This window comes from Porites lutea, chromosome 8 (assembly GCF_958299795.1).
Source record: "Porites lutea chromosome 8, jaPorLute2.1, whole genome shotgun sequence".
NCBI classification, from domain to species: domain Eukaryota; kingdom Metazoa; phylum Cnidaria; class Anthozoa; order Scleractinia; family Poritidae; genus Porites; species Porites lutea.
This window is the reverse complement of record NC_133208.1, coordinates 19,093,884-19,113,192: the sequence shown is the minus strand read 5'-3', so window position 1 is coordinate 19,113,192 and position 19,309 is coordinate 19,093,884. Positions and strand designations below refer to the sequence as shown.

General features: G+C 39.9%; 1 protein-coding gene across 1 annotated transcript in view; it reads left to right on the top strand.

The window, feature by feature from the left end:
- Positions 1 to 16,539: 16,539 nt before the first annotated feature.
- Positions 16,540 to 19,309, top strand: part of LOC140945295 (uncharacterized) — a 3,370-nt gene continuing 600 nt past the window's right edge. The window contains exons 1-3 of the mRNA XM_073394338.1: positions 16,540 to 17,140; positions 17,266 to 18,399; positions 19,062 to 19,309. The exon at positions 19,062 to 19,309 is cut by the window's right edge and continues 3 nt beyond it. Coding sequence (XP_073250439.1) covers positions 16,937 to 17,140; positions 17,266 to 18,399; positions 19,062 to 19,309 — 1,586 coding nt within the window. The 5' untranslated portion in view covers positions 16,540 to 16,936. The remainder of the gene's footprint in view (positions 17,141 to 17,265; positions 18,400 to 19,061) is intronic.

The following is a 19,309-nucleotide window of genomic DNA, read 5'->3' as shown; positions in this document are numbered from 1 at the left end:
ATTTGCTGAGCTTGTTTCTTATGTAGAAGCCGCTCTTCAGGACAAAGATACTTCCCCTGTCTTCCAACTATCGGTAGTAAAGAAACTTTACGTTGACAGAGTGGATCAGCTTGGAGGGGACTCCTCAGTAATTTAGTCTACTAGATTAAAAGAAAAAGTTCTCTGCTGTTTCCCTCAACTGCACGCATACAACAAAGGTCGAAATGTGTTGTTTGTGGCCAAGAAAAACGTAGGCAACTCTCTAAGAAGATCCTGCCAGCTCGACGATGACAGTGAGGCTGTGAACCTATCTCAAGATCCAAACATCGTTCGTGAGGACATGCTAAGAAGAAAAAATGTACTATTCAGCGGTTCATTCACAGAAGATTGTCAGGAACATTCAGTGCCTCAATCGCTGGTTATGCTCATTATAATGATCATATATGGAACAAACATTAAGGACAAGACCAGCTACTTGTCTCAACCTGCTCTGTCCCTTTCACAGTTAATAATGTTTCACAGTTGCGTGCACCGACGTCATCAACCATCTTTGCACACCAGGCATTCAGAACAAAGAGACACTCCACTGCCATTATTTGTTGGTGCATTGGTAGCCTTGAGAACAAGATCAAAAGATCTTGTGAGTACACTTTATAGGCTGGGACTGTCTGTTTCATATGACTATGTCCTTGGATTGTCTGCAGACCTTGGTAACACCGCCATCAGCCACTTCGAAATAATCGGAACAGTTTGTCCGCCTAAACTAAACATTGGTGTATTCACAACATCAGCACTGGATAATATCAACCATGATCGAACAGCAACAAGCCCACAGGGATCCTTTCATGGGACCACAGGGAGCCCACACAATCTGTTTGTGTAGCCGATTGTTATTTTTATAGTAAATGCACTGGATTTACCGTTTGCTTCACCTATAGCGATATATCACTGACTCTGTATATAAATCAATGATAAATAAACGTTGAATTAACTTACCTGTGGTATATAGTCGTCCTTTCACCTCAAAGCTGTTTTTTGAGCGATTTTGAATGAATTAGAGTTCGCCGTTGACTGTTCCATATATAAGAAGGACAAGGGAGGAATCCTTGTTTTGAAACGGTTCCAGTGCCGGAGCGATTTTTCCCCCCCAAAATCGCATCACTCCGCTTTCAAACTTCGCAACATAAAGGTCAAAAGATTCACGATTCTTCTCGTGCCTTCCAATCGAAAATCCATCCAAACGGCCCGGAGCTAGCCCTCGAAGAACATCAAAATCCCACAGTATTCGAGCGACTGGAATGCGTAGCAAGATCCATGCGTGCCAGCCACAAACCGTCCCGCTGATTGCCCCTTTCTGATCGGACGACGTTAGACAATGACCTACTCAAAATACTTAACGAGGGTTGGGAACCACAGGCATTTTAGTAGCCCTTCAACTGTTTACCCACCAGACTCGGGTCGTGTGTCTTGACGCTCACTGGAAGCCACTTACATTTCCGCTCATTGTTCGCGTCCGCAAATGAATGAACAGGGGAACAGATTGTTTTGGGTTTTCCTGCACATTTGGATGTTGACAGTGTTCAGGCGTTCGTCTTCGTTGTCGATATGTAACCCACATACATGTTAGCTGGTTTTATTGTGTTCTACCCGAGGAATTTATAAAAATGGAGAGGTAACGAAATATTTTCTAACTTTTTAATGAATTTTATCAACAAAGAAACAGCAGCGTAAGTTTTATGTTGAAACATACACCTTCTTCTTTTCCATTCAGAGATTCTAACACCTTAACCGCGGAACAATTCGAGATCATAAAGGTCGCCGAAGCCGGGCACAATATTCTTGTCACTGACCAAGCGGGTACAGGAAAAAAAGGATTTACGCAGGAAAGGAAGAAAAGTTGCCATTGTTTGTTCAAGTGGCATTGCTGGAACTGTATATTTAAGAGATGGAACCACCGGGTCGACGGCTCACGCTTTTCACAGCCTGCGTACTGCTGATCTTCCAGCCAACATGGTAGTCGAAAGATCGGTAGCGAACAATTTAGTATGCGAACGTGCTAGAGAAGCAGATACTTTTATCTGGGATGAGATAAAAAAAAGAAAGTGAAAGTGTTGCCATTCGCAACTTCTCTAGTCAGAATAGTAATGCATTTAACAACCTTTTGTGTGAATTCGATTGGAATTCTCTAATTTATGCTGATGCTAACGCCGCTTACAATGGGTTCCTACAAAAATATACTGAATTTTATAACAAGAGTTTTCTGATAAAGTTTTGTCAAGGGAAAAACCTAAAAACTCTGCATAATCCGTGGCTTACAACTGGAATCTTGAAATCAATTAAAACAAAGTCTAGGCTGTATAAATTGTTGTTAAGGAAACCAAGTCATGAGCGTGAATCCAGCTATAAGTCATTTAGAAATAAGCTAACTTGTCTTGTTCGTATCGCCAGGAAAAATTATTATGACAACAAATTGGATAAGGCTAGATCAAACTTAAAGCAAACATGGAAAATTCTTAATGAAGTGATCAACAGGCGTGTCGCTAAATCGCCGTATCCTACAAGCTTCACCAAAAATGAAATGGAAATTAGCAATCCTACTGACATTGCCAATAAATTCTGTGATTACTTCACCAATATAGGGCCAAATTTGGCGAGCAAAATTCCTTCCACAAATTCGTCACCCAAGAATTTCTTAAGCAGCGCTCTTTCCAAATCCATTTCATTGCAACCACTAACAGTCGGTGAGTTAAACAATATTGTTAAATCGTTCAACGCCAACAAAGCTCCTGGACATGATAATATATCCATGAAGATAGTTCATCAGTCTTTCCAAAATATTGCGCAGCCTCTTGTAACCATTATAAACACTTCGTTGTCTACTGGTGTGTTTCCTGAATCTCTCAAAATAGCCAAAGTGATTCCAGTTTTTAAGGCAGATGACCCAACTCTTTTTAGTAATTACAACCCAATATCAATTCTTCCAGCCTTTTCTAAACTCTTTGAAAAAGTCATGTACAACCGACTGATTAATTTCTTAAATTTGCATAATATTTTATACTCGAAACAATTTGGATTCCGTAATAATCATTCGACTGCATTAGCGTTAATTGACTTGATCAACAACATATCTTCAGCTATCGACAGAAATGAAACAACTTTAGGCATCTTCTTAGATCTTTCTAAGGCGTTTGATACAATTAATCATGAAATATTGTGTCATAAACTGCAACACTATGGTATTCGGGATACTGCTTTGGCGTGGATCAAAAGCTATCTTGACGATCGGACTCAATTTGTCCAGTTTGGGTCCCATCGATCTTCTCCGCGGAAATTTTATGTGGCGTCCCGCAGGGCTCAATTCTTGGACCTCTTTTGTTTGTTATTTACATTAATGATCTTCCTAATGTTTCTAGTCTCACTCAATCTTTACTGTTTGCTGATGACACAAGTATCTTTTGTTCCCATAAAGATGCCAATCACCTCGTTTCTATTGTTAACAATGAACTTGCAAAAATAATTATTTGGCTTAAAGTGAATAAGTTATCTCTAAATCTGACTAAAACAAATTTTATGATTTTTCATCCAAGGCAAAAGAAAGTCAATGTTAATGTCCCTCTTACTCTGGAAAATACCGTGATCAAGCAAGTCACGGAGACAAAATTTTTAGGTGTTCTCATTGACCAGCATCTCTCTTGGAAACCACATATTGATTTTGTCTCAAAAAAAATTTCGAAAAGTGTGGGAATTATTGCGAAAGCCCGCTTTTACCTATCATCCCAAACTTTGATGACCTTGTATTACTCCCTTGTATATCCTTTCTTAATATACTGTAATGTCGCCTGGTCCTCCACCTACTGTTCCAACCTAAACTGTATTTACCTTTTGCAAAAGCGTCTAGTGCGACTCATAACAAAAGCTCACTATCTAGCAAATACCGCCCCTTTATTTAGCCAGCTTAAAGTCCTTGACATATTTAGTATTAATTCATTTTCTGTCGCTACCTTTATGTATTCTTATCACCATAATCTTTTGCCTAATAGCTTTCATGACTTGTTCTTAAGTAGTAATCAAGTCCATCAATACGAAACTCGACTAGCCTCTCAATATAGACCTCATTTTTGTAGAACAAATATAAAGCAATTCAGTATCCTTTACCGAGGACCTAAAATCTGGAATTCGTTACCTGTTTCACTAGTTAGCTCTCCTTCTATATCTGTTTTTAAAAAAAAATTTAAAGAATTATCTCACTGATAGCCGATCTGTCGTTTAATTTTCTGATCTTGCTCACTCTGCACTCAGCCATGAACTTAGTTCACTAGGTAGTTGAAGGAAACCTATTAATATAAGCTTCAAGCTTCGTTAGGCTTCCTTGTCACATTAGTTTTATAATTTAATTAACACCTTTTGTTCATGTTGTGTAAGGTTTTGTGAGTGACTAAATAAATAAATAAAATAAATAAAAATAAAAAAATAAGTATGACGAGCAGGCGTGTCTTTGAGCTGGCGAATAAAATTCACGAGCTTCTATCATCTCACGGCGAATCAAAGTATCTCTTCAGCAGAAAACAAGTGATTTTAGTTGGTGATTTCAGCTTCGCCCTGTTGCAAACTTCTTCGTTTGAAGATTCTCCTCTTTTAATCAATCTTTTGAAGATTCGTTTTCGATTCTCCTCTTTTAATCAAGTCGATTCCTCATCGATATGAATTAAAAATGTTGCTGCATCAAAATGAAAACGAGAAGGAATTTGTCGCCTGTCTGTGAGAAGTGCGCATGGGAAAGTGCAGCAATATTTCCCACACTTTCATCAAAAGCCTGGCTCGGCCTCTTTCAGATGAAGTGAAAGAAACAGCGACTCATTTTTTTCGAGCGCTTGTCAGTTCAATTTTTCAACTCACAGGTCCTGTTTATGTTGCCGGGTGACCTGTTTACTTTTGAAGCAATTGATGAAGGAGATGTAAGTGGATTACAGTGTCCTGCAAGGTCATGTTGCTTAGGAACAAGTCCAACTCTCTTGTAAATGGATCACAAGGCACATTTGTTGGTGTTAGGGGTGACGATGTTGTGGTTGATTTTGCTGAAGAGGGGCATGTGGTTGTAAAGAAGAGACATTGACAAACACCTCCAGGACTGGTAACGCCATCAGGAGTCGCACGCAAGTCCCTCTAACCTTGATGTATCCTATCACATGCCATAAGTCCCAAGGACTTACCCTCCCAGCGATTGCTGTTTGCAGCTGACTGCCAGCCCGCAAATGTGATTTTTGGCAATTCATTCCATTCACATTGGTTTGATGTTGTTGCAGAACATTCCAACTTCCTCTTTAAATTTAGATATCCATGCTCTCGTACCCCTCCTTTGGATCTTCTACGTTGAGATATTACAACCTCTCCGCTGTTCACCCAAAGTTCTTTTATGGCCTTAGTAATAAGGCGTACCGGGACATCATCAGCCAAAGTATTCTCCTTTTTCATTTCGATAAAGTCGTGGATATCCTGACTATACGAGAAGGCTTCATTTTCTATCTTGTAGCTTTGTATCAGCCTAGAATGAACCGATAGCGATAAATCAATTTCAATCACCGATACAATTCTGACGTTGGGATAAAGTGTAACTTACCAGACTTTAAGAGACACCAATATCTGGTCAAAATTCGTTCCAATTTTCCTCTTTTTGATAATGTTTCCCTCGTCATTCGCTTTCAGAGTGGACAACATTTTCTTTGCATTCAAAGTCTATAAACCAATCAGCCGGGAATGGAATATTTGAATATAAAACAATCTGTTCCCCTGTTCATTCACTGGCAGACGCGAACAATGAGCAGAAATGTAAGTGGCTTCCGGTAAGCGTCAAGACACACGACCCAGGTCTGGTGGGTAAACAGTTGAAGGGTCACTAAAATGCCTGTGGTTCCCAACCCTTGTTAGGTATTTTGAATAGGTCATTGTCTAACGTCGTCCAATCAGAAAGGGGCAATCAGCGGGACGGTTTGTGGCTGGCACCTATGGGCTGGCACCTATGGGCTAGCTCCGGGCCGTTTGGATGGATTTTCGATTGGAAGGTACGAGAAGAATCGTGAATCTTTTGACCTTTTTGCTGCGAAGTTTGAAAGTGGAGCGATGCGATTTTGGGGGGAAAAATCGCTCCGGCGCTGGAACCCTTTCCAAGGATTCCTCCCTTGCCCTTCTTATATATGGAACAGTCAACAGTGAACTCAAATTCATTCAAAATCGCTCAAAAAACCGCTTTTGAGGTAAAAGGACGACTATATACCACAGGTAAGTTAATTCAACGTTTATTTATCATTGATTTATATACATAGTTAGCGATACATCGCTATAGGTGAAGCAAACGGGTAAATCCAGTACATTTACTGTAAAATAACAATCGGCTACACGAACAGATTGTGTTGGCTCCCTGTGATGGGACAGGCCTATCACTTTTCCAGCATTCGGACACTGAAAATCGTGGCACAGAGCAAAGAAGATTTAATTTTATCTCCAGGATGGGCAAGAAAGTGACAAAACTATCGGAAAGTTACACACTTGTACCAGGAGTCACTGTTACAAAAAGCAAGGTTCCTGTTCCAGAAGTTTGTGGACTACAAAAACCTGGCTGCAGTCTCATGAGTAAAGCTGTAGCACAAGAGAATGATTGGTGCAATCACCTTAGCAAGATAATAACTGAAGGAAATTATGATACTGCTTGTGGGAGGGCCGAATTGCACGTATCTTGGGCAGCATACCACTCGAGAAGACGAGAACAAGCTGTGACCCGAGTCCATGGCCCTGCAGCAGTCACTGCTCTTCTTCCTCTCTTCCTGGATGACTTAAAATCACTGGCAATGATTTGTCATTCCATGAATATGATGCTTGTGCTCTGTACAAGCTTCGGCAGGCATCGTATGTTGAGTGGCAAACATGTCAGCCAGAATGTAACGCCCCATTATTTGATGAATGGTGCAAACAGAGAGCAGCTCAAAAGGCACAGTTCCATTTCTGAAAACTTGTGCTCAGCACCGAGTTGGATGTCCTGGCGTGGGACAGATCAATCCATGAAGGGAACTTCCTTTTGTATGTGGAGGCTTTGACAAGACTTCAGTGGCTGTTCCATTCCCTTGACCACTACAACTACGCACGTGCCATTGCTAGCCATCTGCGTGACATGGTTATGCTTAGAGACAAACATCCTGGAATATTTGCAGAATTTTGCAAGGGAAAATTCACAGTTAACAAGACACAGCGACCATTTTCTAGAATGGCTTTGGACGAAAGCCATGAGCAGAACAATGCCTGCGTGAAAGGAGATGGAGGTGCAGTTGGTCTCACCGAGAACTCATCGGCACTACTAAGATGGACGGTGTCTGGACCAGAAATGTCACAGTGTTTTAGACAAGAAGGAAACAGTATCACAGCTTCATCACCACGAGGACCAGCCACGTGACTAAACTTAGTTTTGGTTTATGTAGTTTTTTTTCCCACCCTTTTTAATACCCACAGTCTTTGGTACCACTGACGATTGTTAATGATTCGTAATCGTAAGACTGCTATAATTACAATACTTTTTTTATCGTTTGTTTTAGCAACACAAGCATCTCTTCTCAAGAATTTAGTTGAGACCATGCACAATATGGGCAACCCATTCACTGATACCAGCAGTGATCTCTTAGTTCTTGATAGACCGGAGTTAAGGAATGCAGCCGTCATTGATTCTGTCAGTAATTTGAAAGAGCTTGGCGAACGTCAATGCAGCGAGTTCTTTAACTGCCGGCTAGTACAACATACAACTCCAGTCACTGATAGGATACCAAGGAATAATGTACCTTTATTTAGATGGAGTCCTGACAATTAAGGCAAAAACCCATACGCAGGAACAACTGCTGGCCATGAAACAGGACCGGCATTTGTTTTCAACTGTATACATCGTTAGTCAAGTGCGAGATGCTGATCTTCCAACATGAAAACCAGTCGTCGCCACCTTCAATATCTGACAATGGAAAGTTGAGACTAGCAACAAAGTCCAACCTACTTCTATGTCTGGAAGATCTCCTACCATTAACTGAAGGAGCAAACAGCTTAGTGCCTGAAGTGGACATGATCGTTCTTGATGGCGCAGCAATAGTCAACATGCTTAAACCTGTCAGGTCCGATTCATTTGCTGATTATGTAAAAGAGTTTGGCCTACATAAGAAGTCAGTTCGCGAAATCTGCAGGAAGAGGAAAGCGTACAGCATGGTCAGTGTAGAATAAGTTCGAGGATGTTAGGTGCACTCTACATACACTTGCCCAAACACCAACAGCAGCACACATAGATGGGATCCTTCCTACTATGGAGAGATTAGTCATTCTGATGTATGACAAACAAATCCCTGATGACAGTGCAAACAAGACCAGACAAACTTTGCTCACACAGAAAGATAAGGAAATAAAGAAAATTCTGCTAACAAAAGATGCCCTACGTCAACACGTCCTTCGAGCAGCATATCAGGCCGGTCATGTGTGGGGCCAGCCTCTCCTTAAAGCACCGCAGGTACCAAGCCCTAAAGAATTCGGTTGGAAACGGGAAAATGTGTCTGCCCAGTGGCAAGTGAAGCAGACGAACCTGCCGCCTGCTAGTGCAGTGTGTCGTGCTGTAGTAAATTGTGGATGCGTTAAGGACTGCAGACAATGATGCAAATGTGTAAAACAAAATTTGCCCTGCACATTGTTGTGCAAATGTGGTGGATGTCAGCCCCATGAATAATTTATAATTGGTGTAAGCCCCTATGCTTTTGACCTTTGAACGTTGAAGGTACAATTTAGAGGTGTTTTCCGAGTAATGAAGGCTTAGAAAGTAGTGTTAGGTAATCATAATTTACATGTATAATTTTAACCTTGAAGCAACCACCCAAATTCTTTCAAAACTTCAAAATGAAACTTTCAGTGATACTTTGATGCCACATTTAATTAGCTTTGGTTTAAGTTCAATAAGTTTAAATCCAAAAAATGATAATTTGACATTGTACCCAGTCATTTTGATCCATGCTGTCGTTCAAACAATATTACCGGCTGCCATTTTGAAAACTCTCCTCTCCCCCCCTGACATAGGTCATATCTAGGCTGCCCATAATCATTAAAATGTTTCCCATGATTTCTAGTATTAGTGAGCCAAGTCTCATACTTTTATCATAAAGTGCACAATACTATCACTCATCCACTGACTATAAAGTGTCAAACTGTGATAGTGGTGTATAACCACTAAGTGGGGACACTAAAATAATTAAAAATTAAAAAAACGGAATATAAGAATTGAGAAAAACTATGAACAGTATAAGCACATAAGAAACTCGGGAGAACTATATACAATATGTACAAATGTATCCATTATCTTACCAAAAATAAAAATAAATAAAAAAGGCAAAGAGAGCAGTCATTGTCACCTAATAGCATACTAAGATCCACTTTTCTGATGTTATATTTGAAGGAGGACAACGTGGAAACCTTTTTTCACGTTACTAGGAACAGAGCTCCATACCTTTTGACCACATACCTGATCGAGTGCTTTCCAAAGTAGACTGTGTTGAATCTGGGTATAGTGAAGTCATGATTGCGCAGTTTGTACTTAATTGCACCCTGTTCAAGTAGAGTGCTAATGTATGTTGGAAACATGTTTATAACTTTTTTTATATAGACACGAGTGTTTTACTGGAAAATATACCACTCGTCAAATTCATAAAAACTACATCCGGGACTCGAGTGGTTTATTTTCCATAATCTCACACGTGAGTTTATCGATGACATAATTTCGGTAATTTCTCTCTATTATTTTATTGATGTCTTTTTGTCTATATAATAAAAAAACATTACACAGCGGCTTGAAGATAATAATTTTATTTTCTTGTGACCAAAACAATATTTTACAAACTTCATATCTTTGCGCCACCATGTAATATCCTCTATATACATGAGAATAGCTATGTCCTGTAGTCGTCGGTTGTGTAGGGTAGATAGCCCGGCCATAGAACGAAAGTTTATCACAATATATAGCCCTAAGTGCCCTGTCCTGGATACACTATAGTCATCTAGAATTGCTAGCACAGCAAAAATGCCATATGAGATGACAGTAGGTTAAATACGGGAGAACAGCTGCTTTATATAGCTGTCAAAAAGTTTGTGTGGGTATAAGGTTCCTAAGCCTCACGAGAACGCCTACCTGCTGGACGCTCTTCTTAAAGATACTACTTATATGTTCATCAAAACAAAGATTATCAATACAGACACCTAATAGCTTGAGACATTCAGTGGATCTGACTTCATGATTGTTAATCATAATACTGTCTATAGACTCTTTTCTGCACCCAAGTGCCATTGTCTGGTGCTTGTCCAAATTTCCCTTTAGTAAATTAGCTCTGTAGCATGAAGATACTGACTCAGTGCAAACAGCAAGATTATCATGCACATCAGAGAGGGTGCTGCCAACGGCATAAAACTGGTGGTCATCTGCAAACATATTCATGTTCGCATCAACAGTATAAGTCAAATCATTTTGGAAGATATTCCAGATGAGAGGTCCAAATGCAGAGCCCTGTGGGCATCCCCTGGTCACCCTCTGCCACTCGCTCACTACACATCCTACCTTTACCCTGTTATAGCAGTCTGTGAAGTAGGAGCCCATCAATCGCAGACTTCTTTCCTCAACACCATAAGCTTTACGTTTGGCAAGTGTAAGTAGATGGTAAAGTGAAACGAAGGCTTAATTTGCTCATGTCCGTGGAGAGATCACCCACAACATTATGCTCATCCAGAACGAATTTCCAGTTCTCAGTCAAAGACAAGAGAGCTGTCTCACAGCTATTGTTTTTCCTCTAAACTGTTAGTTTGTTGCACAATTTGTTATTAAAACCATAACTGAGTAGCTTGCTGAGTAATTGTTCAAAGAGTTTGTTTACAGTAACTTGTACAGTTATGGGGCTGTAGTTTCCCTTTTTCCCTGAATGGCCACTGTATACGGTAATTTGCCTGCTATTGTCATAACGGAATTGTTTGGATAGAGTTGTTGTGGCCAGTGAGGCAATTAGGATTGGCTTGCTATTGTCATGGCATGATTCTCGCAGCAAGTTGTCTGTTTCATGATCATGAGTGTGAAATGTTGTATGGCCAGTTTGCAAGATACGTGATTTGCCTGTTGTTTATGTGTGGCATGAAATTTGCTTGTTTTTATGGTGCAACCGCTGAATATTGCCTAGAATTGATAATTAACCTGTGCAATTCCTTTGTTTTTAAATTGTGTTATACCACTTTGGCGCAATGAATGTTTATTTGGTCAGCTAGTGAGACTTGAGGCCTTTTTGCTAACGCCGTTGTTAACGCCTTTGAAACTGAAAGGAAAACTGTTTCGGCTTATTGCTCTCCATAAGCGTTGCAGCTTAAGTATGAGGAGTTAAAGACCTCCATGGTTGCCCTCACCAAGTCCTTGGTGTATAGCCTTCTGGAGAAGATTCGTCACCTGGCTTCCCGCCCTGTTCTGGAATTCAATAGGTTTTGGGCCCTAGACCTCTTCGATCCTTTAACAAATGTGGCTCAAGACACAAAGCACGAGAAAGCAGGTTATTTTCGCCTTGCGTTCAAGACTCTATGTGGGAAAGCTGATGAGCCCAACAACCAGTTTCATAATTTTCTCCTTCCCTTGCTTGGTGATAAGGACCAGGAGAAGGTGTTAGAAGTGGTGGCGAAGGTTGAGAAGAATAATCATAAAAAGCCAGTGAGGCAAAGTTCCAGACCTGGAAGAAAAGCCATGCCAGCTTCTTATATGGGGGTTCGTTGCTGCTATTGTAATCCCCCTGGGCATATTTTCAGATAAATTGTTTCAAGTGGAAAAGAGATTTGGGTGGGCCTTCTGGTTTTTCCCTGATCAGCGGCAAGGAGGAAGGTGGAAGTGCCCACCTTCCCCAACGCGTTTTTTGCTAAAAATTCGTGTTTGGATTGGGAATTGCTTACTCTTCAAAACGCCATTGATATTTGACATATGAATAAAATGGCAGCAAGTCGACGAGTCAAAATGGAAGAAACTGACACTGTTCATCTCGTCAACGGTAACAAAACCCATGCTCGCCTTGCCGATCCACATAAAAATCCTTGAAAGATCAAAAACTGCAAATATTGCGGAGACTCCCACGCGGCTGGAAACTACCCAGCCTTTGGCAAAACATGTACCTAATGTAACAAAAAAATCATCTTGCAAAAGTCTGTCGCTCCACCACGAAACAAAGTAATGAGAAACCAAAGAAGAAATCTCAAGATGAGCGCGAGTGAGTAAATCAGTTGAATGAAAATGGTGCATTGGATGAACCTGAAAGCAACGAAAGCATCTACTTCCTGCAATGTCCTAGACAAGAGAAGCAGTACATTATAGAAATTCTTGTAACAGCGACAAAACCAAAGACAACATTCCAATCAAATTTCAGGTTGACACAGGAGCCTCATGTAGCACCACCACTTAAAAGGATCACAAGAATCACCTATGAAAAGCCGAAAAAGTCCAATGTCAAGCTCAAGTTGTTTGATCAGTCCCTGATACAACCCATAGCCAGCATGAAACTCTACTGTACAGCCAATGGCGTGAGAAAGAAAGTCCACTTCGAAATTGTTGAGCATGCATCTACTGTCAGGAATAGCCTCTGCATGTTGACGTTAGTAGCAAGCAGTCACTAACCCAAGAGAAAATCCTTCTTAACTATCGTGATGTTTTTACTGGTCTTGACAAGCTAACTGGTACTTATCATATAGATATGGACCGTAATGCCAAGCCCGTTCAAGAAAATCTAAGGTGTGTGCCTATTCCAGGTAAAGATGAGCTTAAAAGCAAGATCTAAGAGCTCGAGACCATGGGTGTTACTGTAACTGTGAAAGTTACAAACCAACCACCTGAATCAGTAATATGGTTGCAGTGAGAAGGCCGAACAAACTCAGACTGTGTCAACAGAGGGACATTCTGTCTGCGCATGTGCAGTACAGAGAGGTTTTTATAAGTAGCTGCTCACACACACCCGAAAATGGCAAGCGCGCGTCCACTTCCCACTCTTTTTGAGCAAAACCAAAAAAAATATTATAGGCAAAATGGCCGTATATGCAGGTCAGTTTGTCTTTTTAGTGTGTGTTTTGTTCTGTATTTTAAACGTAAGTGAAAGCAAAGAAAGGTCGAAGAATGGTTGTGTCGTGTGTGGCAGGAAGTCACAAGGAAGCCCTTTTAGACACGTCGAGCAAAACAAGGAGTTGGAAGTTTGTTTTGGAGAGAAAGCATTGGGCGATAACAGTGAAACCTGCAGAAGAGCCCTTCAAGACCACAGAAACACAGGAAACACGTTTCATCATGTTAGTCTTTTTCTCACGTAACTTATACGCTTATTTATTGTCGAGTTTTACCAGAGATATAAAGTTCTGTTCTGAACGTTTTGAAATATATCAGGAGACGGTTTGTAAACCAGCGCAAAGCATAATAATTGCAACTGTTTTGTAGCTGATTGTATAAAGCTTAATCAAAAATCGCTTTATCCACAAATGTTGCATTTGCCTATTTAAAAAATCGCCAAAACCTTCACGAGCTGATTTACTGCATCCTTCTAAAATTTACTGGTTCTTTTTCTGTTTAAAAAGTATGTTCACATGAATCTCAACAATCCGGGACGTGTTCGGAAAAGGAAAGAGTCAGTGAAAAAAGTGTCAGAGGAGTCAGTTGCTAGTGCGAGTAGTGATACATGTAGGGAGATGGATAGGGAGATGATGGTGTTGCCAAGACAGTCTTGTTTAGAAATGGAGCAAAAATTGAAGATTTTATCAGAAAGTAGATTTGTTTGCGTGAATTACCTTTGAACTCTTCAAGCTGTAAAAAGCACAGTCTTGACTGGACTTAACACCAGTAAAACAGACCCTGGCCAAAGGCTTAGACAACAGCTTATGTTTCCAAATATACTTAGATATCTGCCCAGAGAACATGCCGGTAAATTCAAAAGGGAGGATCCTCAACAACCAGTTTTTAAAAAAACTGTCTCTAAGTAGGATAAATAATGTTATGCACGGGAGTGAAGAAGAACGAAACAAGGAACTTTCAATGGGAGGTGTGTGCATGCTTACTGGAACATAGGCGCAATAAACTCAGTCAAGAGCAGCAGTGAATGACCATATTTTCTTTACTCCATAACAATAGAAAGGAGCCATAAATAGACGAATTTTACGATGAATAATAACACTGTCCCTACTCATTCAGTTGTGGACCCAAGGGGAGGGTCCAAAACACCCCCATGCTGGCTTGAGTGGATAACCAACCACTGTTTGTATATATACATATATATATATGTACTTAACGCTAAACGGAGAATGCCTGGTGAGTGAAGTCGTGTACCAAGCCACAGTCACAACCGGAGACAAAAGAGAGACATACATCGGTCTCACAGCTACCAAGGCAAGATACAGAAACCACCTGATGTCATTTAGACATGAAAAGAGAAGGAATGATACTGAGCTGAGCAAGCACCCGTGGCAGCTAAAAAAGGCAAATAAGGAATTCAACATCACGTGGAAGATTCTCGCCAAAGCAAAATCTTACACCAACCTTACAAAACGTTGCAATCTATGTACAACAGAGAAGTTCTTTTTAATCTGTAGGCGTCACATGGCAACACTGAACAAGCGCAACGAACTTGTCTCTACATGCAAACATCGACACAAGTTCATCCTAAGGTACAATCGAACATGTGAAAGCCAGAGATTGTAGTGTGAGCTTTCGTGTGACTTAGGTTTCGTATAAGAGTTGTAGGCGATTGAGAGCAAGTGCACGCTTTTCATTCTAAAATTTCTTAAAAATTTAAATTTCAAACGTTATATGTAACCGTTTTTATCAAGCGATCACTTTTCTTGATGTAGACCCTGACGCTTCAGTGTTATAATGGAGTTTAACTGAAGAGTGGGTCACCTTTTCGGTGGCCTACGAAACAGGCTTGTATTAAACACCCTTAAACTCAGGATTTGAGTAGTTCACCAACTGGTCTATATATATATATATATATATATATATATATATATATATACAGTCGAGTGATGAAACTGTATGAGCATTTACAGTAGTAGCTTTTGTCTAGCCACCCCTACCCTCAGGCAAAAATTGAGTAAGAATTTTCAGGATTTGAGTAGTTCACCAACTGGTCTATATATATATATATATATATATACAGTCGAGTGATGAAACTGTATGGCCATTTACAGTAGTAGCTTTTGTCTAGCCACCCCTACCCTCAGGCAAAAATTGAGTAAGAATTTTCTTCCAGAGGGAGGAGGGCAGCTGTACAGAGAGGTTCACAATTAAATTCAACTTCGAATACAGATTGGTCAAGAATAGCATTAGCTTTTGAAGTAAAAAAAAAATTAAACCTTTTTTTCTTTTTATGAAAATAATATGGTTAACAAAAAAATAATATGAGCATATAATTAAGATAATAAAGAAAATAAAGGAAGGAGCGGCCAAGTTCCAATAGTTTGGCTTAATTTCATTTTAATTTATTCCATTTTCACTGCAAAAAAGAAAACTTATCTAAATTACATAAGAGAACAATTAACTACATACTAGAAAAAAAATTATTGCAGTGGGGAAGGACTAGAAGGGAACATACAAACCATTCGAGCTAGTCCACCCAAAAACTACAACATACACTTAAATAAAGAAAAAGAAAACATTAAAATTATATCTTAAATGTAAAAACTATAATTGATAATATGTCATATCCTAGATTAATCCAATCAGAAAATAATTGTTACATCGATCACTACATCCAAGTGGCATGCGGGTGGTCAGGGTTGAAACTCTTCTTTTTATAGAAGTCATTACATTGTTTTTTAAATAATGATAGGCTTAAATTCGAGGTCCTGAGTTTATCAGGCAGGTTGTTCCATAAATAAGGTAATCTATTGAAAAAAGTGCCTTTGAATAATTCGGTTCTGACTTTATTAATCTTTAACTTATTACTAGAATATGGACTTAATCTTCTGTCTGAGCAAAATTCAAAATATCTTTCAACTGAATAGTTATAGTAACCACACTTCAGTTTATAAAATGTTGTTATGTCTTTAACTTCTCTTTGGTACACCAATGGGAGAAGATTGAGCTGCTGAAGGCGTTCATTGTAAGTTAAATTAGGTAGGAGAAGCCACGTAGCACGTCGTTGGACACCCCCAATAAGCTTTATTAAGGTGACAGACTTTGGACTCCAGATTTCAGAGGCATACTCCAAATGCGAACGCACAAGGGCCACGTAGAGAGATCTAAATGTCTGCAGAAACTGATCGCTCCTGCTGCTGAGTGAACAACGGATAAAACCTAACATCTTATTAGCTTTGTTCACCTGGACGTAGATGTGCTTATTGAATCGAGCATCACAAGTGATGAGAACAGTAAGGTCACGCTGAGCCTCCTCTCTCTTAAGTGCCTTTCCCCCTCATATTGTAATCATAAATTATTGGATTGCGCTTCCTCATTATCGTGCAAAGCGAGCACTTATCCATGTTAAGTAACGCTCCATCCAAGAACTAGGCCGATCAAATGCATGACGCGCCCCTGGATACCAAATATTAAATTATTAACTTAATTAAAATGGAGCTCTCTGATTGGTCAAATACTCAAAAATCGTCAAAATTCGACCAAAAAATTAATTTTTCCCACATTTTTTGCGATATTTTCGGTACCAGAGTCCTCTAAACCGTATATGACGAGTTTCGTTGCCATGGGAAATGGGGAACTGGGACTTCTGGCCACGTATCTTCAACGCTCTATAGCCGCCATCTTGGATGTGAGATTTTCGGAGATTGTTAGCAGTGTTTGCTTGTCTTTTTCTCGGCCGTCTGCACAAATTATCTTGCATAAAGTAGAGTATCTGTTAAAAGCTGAGAATTTCTTTCAATTTGGAATCTTTTCACGTGTTATTTAACGCCTAAAATGCCTGCAAGGCCTTCGTGTTGCTGTCCGCAACACGCTGTATGGGGACACGTGGACGATAGCTCAAATCTCAGAGTGGCGACCACCAAGGAAATGCGTTTTTGCGGCGTAAATGTGGATGGCCGACACAACGATAGAAGAAGAAAGATTTGTTTATCCTGCAGAGACCGCATAAACCTTGAAGATACGTGCGAACAGCTTCAGGTAGGAATAATAAAGCTAGTAAATTTTACACAATGTCCATGAGTGAAAATTTAAAATGTGATTTCACAATACTTGATTTTTTTTATTTCTCTAAGATCTTTTTTTTTTAATTTATGGTTTTTTAGAGAAAAGTAGAAACTATGGCTGAGGACAACCAGAGTTCCGAAAGTATCTCGTCATGCCACTTGGCAGAAATTTCGATGTGTGATGGCGAGACACAAACAGATAGAGCAGTGTTCTGCAGTCAAGGTATCCAGGTTGGGGAGTTCCCAAACAGGCCGTATCAATCATATGAAACAAGAAAAAAGAGTGAGATCCGGACTGAACTTGTTGATAAAATCGGCGATTTGTTGAATCAGTATGTACATGGAGATAAACAGGAATTGCCCAACCTTGTTCAGGATCTTCTCCTTTCTAAGAAATGGTCAACAACATTTGGTTTACCAACTGCTGAGAACAAATTGGATGTGACTGTCCATGATAAGGTATTGCATTCCATTCTCAAGGAGTACAAAGCCTGCAAAAATAGAGAAGAGAACAGTGCCATACGGAAACAAGGCAAAAAGCTTGCCCAAGCCATAAATATTTCAGACACATTGTCAAAGAGTACCATTGCACTTCAAGGAAGCACTCCTGATTGTTTTAAATCAAGGATGGATGCAGCTCGTAGTTTGGGGAGGGTTGTCACCTATTCTGCTGAGAGAAGGAGGCTTTTATCAATTGTTGCAAGTGACTATCCTCGGACCCTCTTGACTGCATTATTCCAATGTTCCAAGAGTACAGTCGCTGCAGCAAGAGTTCATGCTATTCTGTTTGGACGAGGAGGAGTGCCTCCTGCATCTGTAAAATTTTCACGTCGGTGTGTCTCCCAAGAGGTTCTTGATCAGTTGGCGGAATTTCTCCTAAGGGATGATGTGTCTCGGCCGTCTTCTTGTCGAAGTGTGGTAGTTGAAGGTGAGGAGTGCCCTGTAAGATACTGGCAGGATTCCATCAAAGAAGTTGTAAAGCAGTATCTGCTCGAATTTCCTAATGGTGTGAAGAGGAGCTATATCTACGCACACATTCCCAAAAATTTCAGAAGTAACACTCTGCTTGCAGGCCTCTGCAATCTTTGTGAGGACTTTGGATTTTCTAATTTTGAGAAGTTAAGAGATTTAGTCCAGAAGATAGCAGCCAACTGCCCATGCGAGAACTTGAGCAGCATTAAGAACAAGATTACGGATCTGCAACGCTACTTGAAGACAAAATTCTCTCATCAGGTATTTTTCTATTTTTTTTTTTTCAACCTAAAATTTCTGTAACTGGTAATGTTCCATTGTCAAATGTATTGCTCGTAAGTTTTTGTTCACCATTCACACACTGGCTGAACATTATAAATTTTAGGTTGGGAGTTGGGGTGTTACAAGGACAATTTCATGCAAGTTTAAATGCAAAATTTGCAACAACTAATTGGGTACTACACCTGCCAAAAAGTCCTGTTGATGGCCTTCTTATTTAGTGAAATTTCGGTTACAAACAAATCAAGAAAATATATGAATTAAATGTTTTTACAATAAAAGCATGCGAAAATGCTGTCGAACTGTGCTTCTTGGAGTACAAATATCTCGCGAGACGAGTACAAATATCGCACAATATCTGTACTTGTCTTACTCCCCCGACCACATGCACGAAAAATTTAAAAGCAGTAAAATTGTGGGAAGTCAAGATTCTCGTAAAAGAAAACGTCAGATAATAAATCTCTTATTAGACATTTTTGTGTGAACATGTAGTGTAGTATATTTTTACTCATCATTTGTGTTTTGACTTGTTTAAAAAAGCGATACTACACACTGACCTGTCTAATAAGATATATTGCTGATAATTCTTATATTGGTTATGATGTTTTTTATATATAATTAGCTGGCTTTTATCTATTTCCTAGGTGCAGCGACACTCCAGTTGCCTTGAGCTGTGCATGAACCATGCATTCGAGTCTTGCAACCTGGACCATCCAGATAATTGCATGGAATTGACATCATTGTATGAAATTCACGCGAGCCTGTCAGCTGCCATCTCCTCTGCTCCAGCAGAAGACAAGCAAAGTTTTCAAGAGCAGCTCGAGGACATCCACAGCACCTTTTGGGACTACTTGGCACACATCCTCAGGACCAAGCACCAGGGTGACTATTA